The 14794-nt window shown below is 35.0% G+C and overlaps 2 protein-coding genes across 2 annotated transcripts; both read left to right on the top strand.

The window, feature by feature from the left end:
- Window positions 1-1615: 1615 nt before the first annotated feature.
- Window positions 1616-6143, top strand: LOC130710999 (uncharacterized). Its single transcript, XM_057560424.1, has 8 exons — window positions 1616-1659; window positions 1728-1863; window positions 2232-2291; window positions 2541-2648; window positions 3272-3471; window positions 5196-5284; window positions 5419-5567; window positions 5997-6143. Exons 1-8 carry the CDS (start codon window positions 1616-1618, stop codon window positions 6141-6143), a joined length of 933 nt encoding a protein of 310 aa, XP_057416407.1.
- A 6851-nt stretch (window positions 6144-12994) lies between these two features.
- Window positions 12995-13687, top strand: LOC130711039 (uncharacterized). Its single transcript, XM_057560477.1, has one exon. The coding sequence runs from the start codon at window positions 12995-12997 to the stop codon at window positions 13685-13687; it is 693 nt and encodes a 230-aa protein (XP_057416460.1).
- The last annotated feature ends 1107 nt before the right edge of the window (window positions 13688-14794 follow it).

A 14794-nucleotide genomic window follows, 5' to 3' on the forward strand; every position in this document is an offset into this window, starting at 1 on the left:
TATGTGTTCCAGAATTAATATTATGGAAAAGAGATCTTGATCCAAACATATTCTTTGAAAGTTGAAACAAAAGGTTTTAAAAACGGCAATGTGTGACTATGTATTTTTTGAGTTTCACTTCTCCTAATTCATGATTTTCTTTTCATCTCATTCTTATCAATCATATCTATAAACAGTTATGGTACATTCAGATCCATTTTCTCTATCATCTTACTTCTGTCATTTTTTCATTCTATTTCTCTATTCTGTTTCTATTACATGATTCATCCTTCCTCTCACCTCTCTCTCTACCGTTCATATCTCTCCAAATGTGAAATGGAATTGAGGTGTAAGTAAAATATTTTCCATATCTAAAATATAAAATCGACACTAGTTAATTTTCTGCACAATAATATGTGTTTTTTCTGAGAGACAAAACACATATTATTGTGCACACATTCGTCAATGTCACTGTAATTTAGGGAGGTAAAATCTGATTCTTGATCAGCCCAGTGATTCTATCCTTAGATATATGCCTTAAGTGTCTATGCCATAAAGAAAATGATAAATCACTTACTAAGGGTCTCTTATTCTCAATACTCTCAATATGTAGAGTATTGTATATATTAGAATTGAAGGCGAGGGAAGGTTGCTTTGCCGTGATAGTCTCGGACGAGCGGTGACAAGATTCTCTCAAGAGAGAAAAACATAAGAGCTATAGAAAAGATTTATAGGTTTTTGTGATGTGAGAGGAAAGGTGAAGGTCTCGAACCTTAGTTTTTTATATGTTATTACTACTCACGTTTGTTTTATATGAATTATTATTTTTACATGTTTTATATGAATTTGAAAACAAATTCAATTTTTTTCTACAACGAAAAACAACAAATTCAATTTATTGTAAAATTAAAAGTATCATCTCTTATTTTAAATTTAGATTCTTTTTTAAGGAAAATTTAGATTTTACTATCATATCACGAAAGTAAACTATTAAAAAGATATTTTGTAATTTAATTAATTGTGATATCTTTGATGTCCATTTAAAAAGAAGAGATTTTGTGCCATTTTTTATTTATATTGCTATACAATCTTTTAACAAAAAAATATTGCTATATAATCTTTCTAATTTAGATTTTAAACAATAGACCTAAGGGTATGAACTCTTTGGTATCCAAGCAATGAAGCAATGCCGATTAGTTATTTACAAGATAAGATTAAAAATTCAAAAAATTTATTTAAAAAATAAATAAAACTTTTAAAAGAGATTAAACACCGTTGTTCATTTCAAAAAAAAACACCGTTGTTTTTTTTGACAGTCAACAGTTCCGCTTCTTTGTTGAGAACCTTGGTACAGCTTTATAAGGTAAAAAATTCTGAATAGTTTTATTTATATTATGTTTCTAAACGCATTCTTACGCAAGAGCCCATTTGCTTAGTCATAGATGCTCATACCATATCATGAGCCAACTATCTCAAAAGCTGAAGTTGATGGATTAAGGATTCTAAATGGTTTTATATTATATTTATAACATGAACAATTATGATTTATGTAATTACCTCTTTATTTAGTTTCAAAAAACAACAAAAATTACCTCTTTATATGTGGCTTGCATCTAGGTCCCTGTTTGCTTCTAAGATGATAAAAACAGGAGATTGCATTTTAAGGTTCCTTACAGTGTGGTATGCTAGCTATTGCTTCCCATTTTAAGTCTTACTTGAACTTTATGTTATGAACTACTATCATGTAGCTTTCACAGTTCACAATGGCAATTTGGTTCTTACGGTATTCATCTCCCTGCTGAAATCAGATCTCTGATCAGTGAGGAAGTGGGAAATATTGCAAAACTTGCTATTGTTATTCTAATCGAGAAGAAATTGGGTCAGGTAGCCATACTATCATGTTCCCATGACAATTTTCATCTGAAGTTGGGGAGTTTTTGAGCTCTTGCAAATTTCCTAAAACGATATATGTTGTGCACAAGCATAGTGGACATTTTTTTCATAATGTAATAAGAAGTTCATCATTGAAAAGGGGGAGAAACTACAATAAAAGAGCTGGACAAGGAATTCTCCTTAACAAAAGCATAAAATTGAAAACAACAAAATAAATAGAAAATCTATAGAAGTAGCTTCACATCTCCAACATATTTGCTATTGAGGCTTGACACCCACATTTGCTTAGAACTTTACATTTGGCATAAACTTGAAGAAACTTATGAGTATATGGCTGTATATCTTTGCCTCTATGACAGGGCTCTGAGTGGGAACCTTATATCAGCTGTCTTCCAGAGCACCAGGAGCTGCATAATACGGCAAGTTTTTATTCCTTTTCATATTTTGAGTTTTCCCTGTCTTACTTTTTTCTGGGTAAAATTGTTCTTTTAACATTACTACCATTAGCTATTCTCACTTTCCCATTACTATAGGCCAGCACACTTATGAAAATTGTACAATTATAAGCTTTGAAATGATTATTCGCTTTTCATAATAAAATTTTGTTTTAAAGATTAATCTCAAAGAATAAGAATTATTCTTACGGGTTAATTTGTGATTTTTTTTAGATATTTTGGAATGAAAGTGAGTTGGAGATGATTCGCCAAAGTTCAGTTTATCAGGAAACTATTAACCAAAAGTCTCAAATTGAAAAGGTCTTTCTAGCAATCAGGCCTGTGAGTATAACATGTTTTGGATCAATTTATATTTGAATTTTTATTCTATCATATAATATGTGAACACAATATCCCCTCCATCTGTTGTCTGTTGTGATTAAGGAATATTTTTGTCCTTGTCAGCATGTAATTGCATCTGGAGTTGTAGCCGACTGCAATGTTCTTGTCATCTATCTTGTGATAGAACATCTCATTTTCTTATGCAGTTGATTACTTTTACTCTGAAAATCTGAAGATTTTTTCTATCAAAGTGAAGAAATTAAATATTCTTAAACAATGCTATAGGTTGGGTCAGAGTATCAAATCTCATGAGTGTAATTAAATAAAGGCTTAATCCAGTTTTTGGTCCCTAACCTTTGCCATAAATATGGCTTTAGTCCCTCGCCGGAGTAAAGGTGGGGATTGGTCCCCGGTTTTTGACAAAATGATTGGTTTTGGTCCTTCCGGCCGGTTAGGTCAACGCCGGAGCTCCGCCAGCTGACGTGGCCCTTGCCACGTCAATTAATGAGCCTTGTTGGAATTTTTTTTCTATTTTCATTAAATTAAAGAGACAAAAATTAAAACATTAATTAATTATTACTAATTAACCTCTTTTCTAATTAATTAAAATCCTCACCACCCAGATTTCTTCTTCTTCATCATCAACACCATCATCCTTCCTCATCAACAACAGGAATGGCCTCCCGGCGAATCTCAGGTCACCGCTGTTCTACCGGTACTGGTTGGACTTCCGGAGTTCCGGTGAGAAAAGGTACTCCTCTTGTGCTGTTGTTGGTAACAGTGGAATTTTGTTTAACATTAACCATGGTTGTCGGAGCACAAGGTTGGACCAGATTTGGGTATTGTGAAAATTGTAGCATTTGACTGCACTATAGTTGTGCCTTTGGAACAATAGCTTTTGATATAGACCAAAACAGAGGAAAAAAAGTGGGCAACAGAGGCACTGCGCGCAGGCAACACACAATGCTCGTACTCCCTTTCCAGCGCCGCCGCAACCTCACCCAACCACCTCCAACCCAAATCGCGACCTTCTCCTCTTCCCCATATCACATCGTCACCCCCCCCATTCCTCTTCCAGATCCAAATCGCGAAGCCACTGTATTTTTAGATCTGGCTGTGGTGGCTGAAGACGCGACGATGGAGCGTTGCGGTGGCTCCGATCTGGTTGTGGCCACAGTTTTGGATTGATGAAGTCGGGGTCGAGTTTTGACGATGGTTGTTGTTTTTGGTGATGTGGGTGTATGGTTTGGTCGATTCAAGTGTTGTGGTTGTTTGAAGGTCTGGTGGTTTCTTGGATTGATGAGGCTTGAAGATGATGCAGGTCTCGTGGTTTAGTGTTTATGGAGTTCATGAACTTTGTATTAATTGGTTTTGATTCTAGTTTGGTTTGATTTCAAAAATGTTTTGGATGAATGTGAAATCAAGATGAAGAATGAAGTTAAAGTGTATGTTTTTGCTTCAAGTTTGCTGAGTTAATTACTTTGGATATTTGAATATGCATCTGGTTGGGTTTTTTTCATGATGATAATGGTTGAAGATGATGTTGATAATGATGAAGATGCAATGAACGAATGATGTTTTTTTTTTGTTCTGTTTTAATTTTTTTTAAATGAAAAAGAAAAAAATCCAAGTAGACTCATTAAATGAGGTGGCAATGCCACATGGGATTCTCGGAGCTCCGGCGTTGACCCAACCGGCCAGAAGGACCAAAACCAATCATTTTGCCAAAAATCGGGGACCAATCCCCACCTTTACTCCGGCGAGGGACTAAAGCCATATTTATGGCAAAGGGTAGGGACCAAAAACTGGATTAAGCCTTAAATAAATTAAGTTGACTGCTAAATCATGATTTGTATGGAATTAATGGAAAAGCTAAGGTTCAGACAAATTTTATGCTTCACCTTCTTCATGTTGTGCTTCAGATTGTGGATTAGACTGGGTAACTGTTTGCAAAAAACAATTGAATGAGTTGTAATAAGTTGAGTTCGCTGTTCAGATAGGATAGATGTGTACTTCTAATTCACTTACGAGCTTTCAACCAAAGAGGATTTTATCTCTGATCTTTGTTTTTCTCTCCATAGATCTTTTCAGTGAGTTATTTGGCTTATTTCATATCTTTATCCGGTACATCCCAATTTTATCTATATAATAGTTATTGAATATTCTAGCTTCCGGGAACTGGGGTATGACTGAATTCTTGTGCTTCTATGACTGAATTCTTAAGCTCGGCATGGCGGTTTGACATGCCAACTAGGATGTGTTGAGATACCCAACCCAACCCGTTGGAGGGCAGGTTAGCCCGCCAAAACCCACCGAAAGCAGTAAAAAAAACATAAAAAAATGCATTTTTCTTCAAAAAATAAAAAAAAAAGATGGCCCATCCTACTCTGACGTTGGCCCCACGGGCTGGTCAGTTGAATTACCCAACCCGCCCACCCGTCCTCTGACATGTAAATGGGCATAGGACTTCTTGATGTGGTGCTACTCTAAAATGTTACTTATACACTTGTCAGTATCTGGCTATCTGATGGAGCTGTGATCACATAGGGAGGTGAGGTCTGCTGGAAGAAAAGGAAAGGGTCTTCCACAATCACTCCGCGCACTTGCTCGTGTTCTTTCATGCACCGCAACTCAGGGTGAAAATTAAGTCCTATTTTCTTTAATGAAATAATAGCTACAAATTTTCCTACCTAAAGAAATGGCCTCACTTGTTAAATAAGCTATACATAACAGTTTCCACTTCTAGATTTTTTTACTGATCAAATATCAGAAGTCAATGATTTGATCGTGGAAGCTGCTAAAACTGATGGTAGGCTGGCTAGACGCCCTTTACAAGATATCAACAGAGAGATACAAGCACACCTGATGTTATCATCATTATTTATCCGATTAATAGAGGAGCGCAAGACAACTATTATGGTAAGAATTCAAGGACTTAATCTAATATATTCTTGTATAATTGGTTAAACCCAAACAAGGTGGCAACCAAATTGAATTTCAGCATAAGGTAACTTCAACTTTTGGATAGTTGGTTCATAACATAGTATGATATCCTCTGATCAAGTGGTCTAGAGTTTGATTCTTGTTGTCCATAATTTTAAAAACAAGTTGAATTTCAGCATAAGGAACAAGATCTTTGCACTAAGGGTGTCTTCACCAACAGTTTAAGTTTTTGGAATAATTAAAATGTATTTGTAGGCTTTTGTATCACAATGACCTTTTCAGATTGCTATTCTGATGAAAATATAGTGTGTTAACATGTATGTGTCCATATGTTATTTCATTTACTTAGAAGACCTTGTTGTTCTTTCATTCTACATAAAATGTGCTTTTCACACTCTTTGGCAGTCATTTAATTCATCCAATTCTTCCTCCTTGTGTGAAAGACTTCCTGTTGTTATAAGACTAATGGCTCGAGATCTGCTTCATGGCAAGCTTCGCGTTCTTAAATCCACTTCTACCTGGTTGGAGAATTATTGTTCTTCCTTGACTTGATGGTCAGTAAATGCTAATACTAAGGGCTAACAGTAGCACGCAGGTATTAACAAAATGGAAGGTGGCATTGTGTCTCACTTCTTCGAAGCAACATATTTTAATGCAGTCTTTTTTTTCTTCTTTTGTGTAATTTAATATTACAAAATTTCTCATTGATGCATGTTGTTTCTGTATTTCAGTCCAGGGTTATGATATGCTCTCAGCCTCTCACATAAAAAGTTTATATTAATATATTTTTTGTTATATACTAAAGAAAAGAGAAAAAATAAAGCAGAAACAAATTTTAAAGTGTCATAAAAACATAATAACACATTATAAAAACATAATATTTCCTGAAGCCTTTTATAAACTTCCTTTAGGTAAATATTTTTGTTATATTACATTTTCCAATAATAACTATGAGTGCTTAAGAAATCTGATTTTTATATATATAACATTATGAAAAGATTTAACCTAATTTTCCTCCTTGAAAAATATGTCTATTTCGTATTCTATTAAAAATAAAAACACATTTACATAATTTAGAAAATGTATAAAATACGTTTCAATTTTTTTGAGAATAATTTCTATGCACTGACCGGGTAAGTCATTTAATCACAACCTTCTATTTCCTATTTTATAAATTACTAAAATCTAAATTAATTATAAGATAGAAAAATGGAGGCATGCGATTGAATGATTGTGCAAAATTTATTTGCTCTGTCAGTATAGAAATTAAGCTTTTTTTTTTTAAATACGTGAATTCTGTAACCAAAAAATAATACATGAATTCAAATTGTTTTTGTTTTAGCAAATTTTTATTTTTTTTAAATGATTTTATATTTCATAGTATATAATATATTATTAATTTAGTATTTCATAATTAAAAAGATATTAATATGAAGTGTCATTATGTGATTTTAATCTTTTTTCTATTGCAACAAAAAAACATTATGTGAATTTAATTTCCTTTACTCAAATAATAATTAATTAGGATTATCATTAAATACATTTATGTCTTTTCAAGTCAAATGATAACTGACTACTAATATTATTTTTTCAACACAAAATAAATAAATTATTAATTTATTAAGATTATTCTTAAATGCATTTATGATTTTTCCAAATCAAATAATAACTAATTTCTAACTTTGCTTTAAAAACAAATACCAACTTTTTCATTAAATACATTTACATTTAATCTGTTTTAATACAATATAACTCAAATAATAATTAACTCAGATTATCCTTAACTACATTTGTGATTTTTTCAACTTAAATGGCAACTTACATATGTACCATTACTATACCAAACTTCCTTTAAAAAACACCAAACCTCCCTATATATATGTGTGTAAGAGTGAATGTCAATGGCTAAGTGAGAAAATAAGAAAAACAATATCGACCCGTGAAAAGATAACAAATATTAAGATGTATACTTTGCTTCATGCTACCCTATTGCTTCTTTTTGTAGCATGTCTGTTCAATGGTTCAACATTTGTAGACTCTATAGATTCTGAAACTCCGCCCAAGCTTCAATCGTATGAGTCAAAAATCAACATACTCGCCATTTCCATTAGCAATGATATGCCCTCTGGCTCAGCTCCAATGACTTTGAATTACAATAATGAAGGTCCGAAGGAATTCAAACAAGGGGAAACTTTCACAAGATTAGCAAATTTTGATCCTACATCCGGTCAACTGGTTTGGAAGACTTCTTGCATCTTTTTCTCTGTCTATGATCCTGACTATGAAGGAAGCAATCAAAATATCTATTGGTCAGTGAGAATTGATGGTTTGTATCACAGCCGGGATAAAGGGAGGAGCTGGGTGAAAAAACAAGTTTGGGTTTTTTGTAATTAAAGGCTTCACTTATATAGCTTACATAATATTTATTAATTAATGATTTATGCAATTTTACTCTTTGTTTACCAGTGTTTAAGTCTTGTTTACATTGATCACATTTCGTTTTCATTTTCATAAAAAAAATGATAAACAAGATGTAAAACGATTTTCCCATTGGCTCAAGTCCAGTGGCTTTCAATTACAATGGCGAAGGTTGGATTGATATTGGAGAAGGAGAGGTTTTCACAAGATTAGCCAATTTAAAACCTAAACAATGCCAATTTAGAATGAAACCATCTCAACTAAAAGTGTGTTTGTTTCAGATTTTTAACTAAAAACCACTTTTTAATTTAGAATTATTTTTTTATTCAAACATTATTTTTTAAACTTTAATATGTTTGTTTCATCTTTTTAAAAAATAATTATTTAAAAAAGTAGAAATCATATTACTAGGAAAGGTACTTTATTGAGTTTATCGTGATTCATGAAAGCCTATCATGATAAATAAGAGAGAAAATAAAAAGTGATATTAGTTAATGTTATCAAACACAAGAACTTCCTCCTTAGAAAATTCCGCCTTCAGAAATCTATTTAAGGCTACACTTACCCTCTTCAAGTTACGACATTACACGTTTGGATGGTCGAACAGAACAAGAAAAAAAGAAGCTTTTGAAATGATCTCTTACTGCTCCTTTTATTTGTTGAGGCTCCTCCAACAGACGTCCAACATACCTCAAGTGATTAATGTTTTTTTTTTTTGCAGCCCGGACCTTGCAAACCCCATGGAATCAATATACCAATACCACTTTAATCTTCCAGATGCATATGCGAAAATATAATTTTTTTTGAGTTAATTTCCAATTCAATCATTTAAAACTCTTTGATATAATTGTTTATGGCATATTTGGTATCATTCATTGATCAATATATTTGGTATCATTCATTGATCAATATCAATCTTTGATATAATTTTTTTTGAGTTAATTTCCAATTCAGCCGTTTTGTTTGGTGGTGGATCCTCCTCCGGAGTTAATGTTGCCCTTGCTAGCTGATGCGAGTGGTACTTTTTTTGTTAGGCGTTAGTTAGTTTGTTTTCTTTTCTCTTTTGGTTGCTTGTATCAAAAAAAATTCATTGATCAATATATTGTGTTTAAACTTCAGTTGCGCCACAAAGATGATTTTGACTGTTTGGGAGGAACATATCCATCAAAAGTTCCATTTAGGCCTCTTCATCCTTTTCTACATCTCAACTTCTTTCTATCCGCTTCTCAATTTCTAATAAATTTTTTTTTTTTGAGCTCTACAAACTTGCCTCTCATTCATTCGAGGAATAACTTGAGTTTAAACTTCAGTTGGGCTACAGAGATGATTTTGATTGTTTGGGGGGAACATATTCAACCAATAGCTCCATTTAGACCTCTTTATCATTTTCTAAATCTCAAATTATTACTATCCACTTCTCCATTTGTAGTAAGTTTTAATTAAGCTTTACACACTCGTCTCTCATTCATTGGAGGAATATCTTAAGTTTAAACTTCAGTTGGGCCAAGGAGATGATTTTGATTCTTATGGAGGAACGTATCTAATCAAAAGCTCCATTAAGGTCTCTTTATCCGTTTCTACATCTCAACTTCTTTTTGTCTAGTTCCCCCATTTGTAGTAAGTTTTTATTGAGCTTTACACACTTGTCTCTCAGTCATTTGAGGTAGATCTTAAGTTTAAACTTCATTTCCAACAAAGAGATGATTTTAATTCTTTGGGAGGAACATGTCCATCAAAAGTTCCATTAGGCCTCTGAAGGTATGAACAACGATAAAAAGGGGGGGTTTGAATAGCGTTTTCAGATAAAAACTTTTTCCACTCAAATATTTAAACAAATCTTTTCGTAACAAATAACTCAAAGGTGCAAAGATAAGAGATGAAGAAAAGCACACGAGTATTTTATCCTGGTTCACTTGATAATCTCTCAAGCTAGTCCAGTCCACCCGTTAAGGTGATTTCTTCCTTCTTAGAATGAAGGCAATCCACTATTCAATATTTGTTACAACTGCACTAACAACCTGCTCAGTGATAACAATACAATGAACTAGCAAACACTAAGATTCACTCTCTTAGTCTTCTCAAGGATATGACCAAACTTGGTCCCTTAAGGAAATACAAACTCACTGTTTGAAAGGTTTTGGTTTACAATGAAGTGCTTCTAAGAAAGCTAAGGTAAACACAATAAGAACGATTGAAGAAAGATTGCTAAATGATCGGTTGAATATTTGCTTGAGTTTTGCACAAACTTTCTTAGCTTCTTTCTTCCAACTTCAGCCACTATATATACTCCAAGGATTAGGGTTGTATCCGTTGCATGGAATGCTACCGTTGGAGGGCAAATCCGGAACTTCCAGATTCAGAGGGAAGCTTGGATCCTCTGACCTTCGTAGCTTCTGCTTCTGGACTGTTCATCAGAACTTTTAGTCATCAGAGTTGGAAGTACTTGGTCTTCAGAGCCAACTTACTCTTGTAATTCAGAGTCTTCACTTCTTAGCTTCTGGACCTTCAGAGCTTCTAGACCTTCAGAGCTTCTGGTATTCAGAACTTGAAGTGATCTGAATCCACATCAGAGCTTATGATCTTCAGAACTTCTGAAGCATATACTACTGTTCAAACAGAAAATAGTGAGAGCGAAAGCATTGTGTTGGTTACTCTTTTTGCTTTGTGCTTCTGATAAGTGTGTAATTAGACTAGAGTCAGAGCCTGTCAATTAAACACTCAGAGAACAACGTTAGAGTACCATAATTGTTCATATACAATAATTAACTTGTAATCATTAAAACATAGAGTTGTACTACATGACCAAATCTTGGTCTTACAGCCTCTTCATCATTTTCTACTACTCAACTTCTTTCTATCAACTTCTCCATTTTTAATAATTTTTTTTAGCTCTACAGACTTGCATCTCATTCCTTCGAGGAATAACTTGAGTTTAAACTTCAGTTGGGCCAAGGAGATGAATTTGATTCTTATGGAAGAACGTATCCAATCAAAATCTCCATTAAGGCATCTTTATCTGTTTCTACATCTCAACTTCTTTCTGTCCACTTCCCCATTTGTAGTAAGTTTTTATTGAGTTTTACACACTTGTCTCTCAGTCATTTGAGGTATACCTTAAGTTTAAACTTTGTTTGGAACAAAGAGATGATTTTGATTGTTTGGGAGGAACATATCCTTCAAAAGTTCCATTAGGCCTCTTCATCCTTTTCTACTACTCAACTTCTTTCTATCCACTTCTCCATTTCTAATAATTTTTTTTTTTTGAGCTCTAGAGACTTGCCTTTCATTCCTTCGATGAATAACTTGAGTTTAAACTTCAGTTGAACTGCATAGATGATATTAATTGTTTGGGAGGAACTTATTCAATCAAAAGCTCAATTTAGACCACTTTATCTTCTTCTACATCTCAACTTATTACTATCCACATGTCGCCACCGAGTCATACGTGACACTGCCACCTCATTTAATGAAGTGAGGTGGCAATTTTTTTTCATTTAAAACTAAAAAATTAAACGTGAGACTTAATTAAAATAAAACTAATTAATCCAAACTCTCTTTTAACCTAAACCCAATCTCAATGTTAAATAACACAACCCAAATTGGAATCATACCCTTGATCATCTTTATCTTCATCTCTTCAAAGAATTAAGAAACTCTGAAACCCACGTTGAGGAAAAAAATCTCCATAGCCACCATTTTGCTTTTAGAATCAAGATATACCCATACAAATAGGATCCATTACATAAGGCCCCTGGAAATACATCAAATACAAGAAGAAATACATAAATGAAAACAGAAAACGTGAGCTGTCCAAAATAGAGGCAGCAATAAAAGAAACCAGAGATAGAAACCAAAGTCATAAGAGAGATCCTCTAAACATAAACACGACGTGGTAACCATAAGCACCAAAATCAGTCCCATTAACTGGTACCGATTAGAAAAACAGCAATAGAAGAGAGGCCAGATGGTGCAATTTCTCGAAGAGAAGCAGCAACAACTAGAACAAGAACAAAAGGGACCAGAACTTTCAAAATGTGATAAGTTAGGGACAAAAAATGCTATTAAGCCTTTATAAATGAAAATTACTAAATTGTCCTTCACATACACTCATACAAAATTGTGCCAATTGATGCTCCTATGCGAAGTAGGAGAACAAAGAATTAACAAAGTGAAATACCAATGATGATTGATGAGAAAAACAATTAAAATGCCAACTTCAATCCAAGTATCCCTCTTGCTTCTTCTCCTTGTAGTGTGTTTCAATAGCTCAAGTTTTGCTGGTAATTCCCATTCACTACCCATCACTACTACTCAATATTCTACCCATTTTCAACCAGATCACCAACAACAAAGCCTTAATGAAAGCAACATTAACATCCTCTTCCTTTACATTGTGAATGATTTGCCACCTGACTCAGATAGACTTTACTTCATTAACAGCTTCCAAGCAACTCAGTACCTTTTGGAACCAGGGAAACCTTTCGTTAAACTAACCAATTTCGATGTCAAAGATTGCATAATGATATGGGACCTAGTCCCAGTGTGTGCTAAATTCTATCTGTATGATCCTAAAGTTGAAGGAGACCATCAAAAAATCTTTTGATCAGCTAGAAAAGATGGTGTGTATCATAGCTGGGATAAAGTGAATTTGGATAAAAGGGCAGGTTGGGAAACCCAAAGTTGTTCCTGAATCTTATTAACAATGTCCCCTATATGAATAAAATTGCATGCATATTGTAGTTCTTGTTTCTTCCTGCATATTTTTATTTTTTTCATATTTAATTTATTATGATATTTTAAATTACATTTGAAAATATATGTTTAGCTTTTCTTTCGATGGCGGCTATGGACGTTGAGGGAGAACACCATCCCCTAGATGACGGCAAGGCAGCAAGGGTCTCTTTCCGTGACAAACTTATTGGGGGGGGGGGGCGAAAGCTCCTCCCTCCCCAAAGGGCTACAAGGATCTCGTGGAGCAAGGAAAGATGAAAGTTTCTCTTGTGGAGGGTAACCGTCTCTTACCCCAAATCACCACTGATAAGGAGGTTTTGGATGAGATGTGTGCACCCTGGAGAGAATCACTAGTGGTATGTCTACTGGGAAAGCGATTGGGTTTTTGTACCATGAAAATGAAGCTTGCATCGATTTGGAAACTGACTGGCGACTTTGACATCCTTGATGTCGATAATGGGTTCTATATGGTGAAGTTTGACATTAACGAGGACCGGGAGAAGATGATTAATGGAGGTCCATGGATGATATTTGATCATTACTTGGCAGTGTCCACTTGGAAAAGGGAGTTTGTCTCTTCGACGGCTAAGGTTACAAAGACGCTAGCTTGGGTCAGGATTCTAGGCCTGAATATGGTGTTCTATGATGAAAGTTATTTTCTCTCGATTGCAAGAGTCATTGGAAAGCCAATTAAAGTTGATACGAATACATTACAGGCAGATAGAGGGAGATTCACTAGAATATGTGTGGAGCTTGATCTATCTCAAGAAGTGGTGGGAAAAGTGTGCCTCGAAGGAGATTGGTACAAGATTGAATATCAAGGTCTCCACGTAATTTGCGCCAAGTGCGGCTGCTATGGCCACCGACCAAGACAATGTCAAGCCACAACACCCAAGGTGGCCAAACCGGTGGCAGAACCACAGAAAAACCCTACAAGGGATCCATAGCAAGCCGAAGTAGCGATGGCGGTGGACAAGCCACGTGACAGTGATCCAACGATGGAGCTTAACTAGATGGGACCCACGAATGATACGACAATGATTATTGCTCCAACCAACACCGACAAAGAGGCTAAAAGCAACCTTATTATCTCGTCCACGCAATCCTCGGAGTCAGCGTTGGCAGAGGACTTCAAAATTGTAGGTGAGTGGCTCACCGTTATGAAATGGAAAAAGAAACCACCGACAACATGTGGCACCAAAACAGGGGCGGTAGAAAAGGGAAATCAGGTCACAAAATCAGTAAACGTCAACTTTGATAAATCAAAGTCAAGGGGCCCAGGATCGTTAAAGCTGGCCAACTCGAAAATTCAGGAGTTTAAAGTGGGACCAGCCAATCATGTAGCAATTAATGCTCAGGAAAATAAGAAAAGGAGGTTCAGATCTGGAAGAATGAAAAAATCCTAGCGCCATCCAAGCTGGCCATATCGTCAAAGGGCCCACAACCGAGTAGCTGATAAGTGCCATATTTTCCTAATTTTCATACACACTTTAGGCACTTATCTTAGGTGATTTATGAGAAATCCTTATTAGTTCCCCTCATCTTGATTGGAATTTGTTAATTGATTAAGATTTAAGCACAAATGTGTTTTATGATTGATTATATTCTCAAATTATGATGTAGGGTTTAAGTTCTCAAGGAAAAAGGCATATTTTTATGGGACTTAGAGAATTTTTGGATCATTAGGGTGCCCAGCGCTTGTCAGTGGCCGCTCAGCGCCTATGGCAGTTTCAGAAACCCAACCTTGAAGTAATTGGGCGCCCAGCGCCCATAAAGGGCCGCCCAGCACTCGACAAAGATGCAAAATCATTATAAAAGGATTTTCTTCATCTTCAAAAGAGCAGAACTCGAAATTGGAGAGAGGGGATAGAGGAAAAACAGAGAGAGTTTGACCTAAAGAGAAAAAGGAAGGAGTTTGACATCGGTTGATCGTCCGTTGAGCTGGAGACACACCGAGGACGCCGCACCGCCGCCGATCATCGTTCTTTCTTTGTAAGCTTTTGAGCATCCATGAATATGGATATCTAAGCTCTTTTTGTTGGGATTGGTTGTAG

The sequence above is a fragment of the Lotus japonicus genome, chromosome 1 (assembly GCF_012489685.1).
Source record: "Lotus japonicus ecotype B-129 chromosome 1, LjGifu_v1.2".
NCBI classification, from domain to species: Eukaryota; Viridiplantae; Streptophyta; class Magnoliopsida; order Fabales; family Fabaceae; genus Lotus; species Lotus japonicus.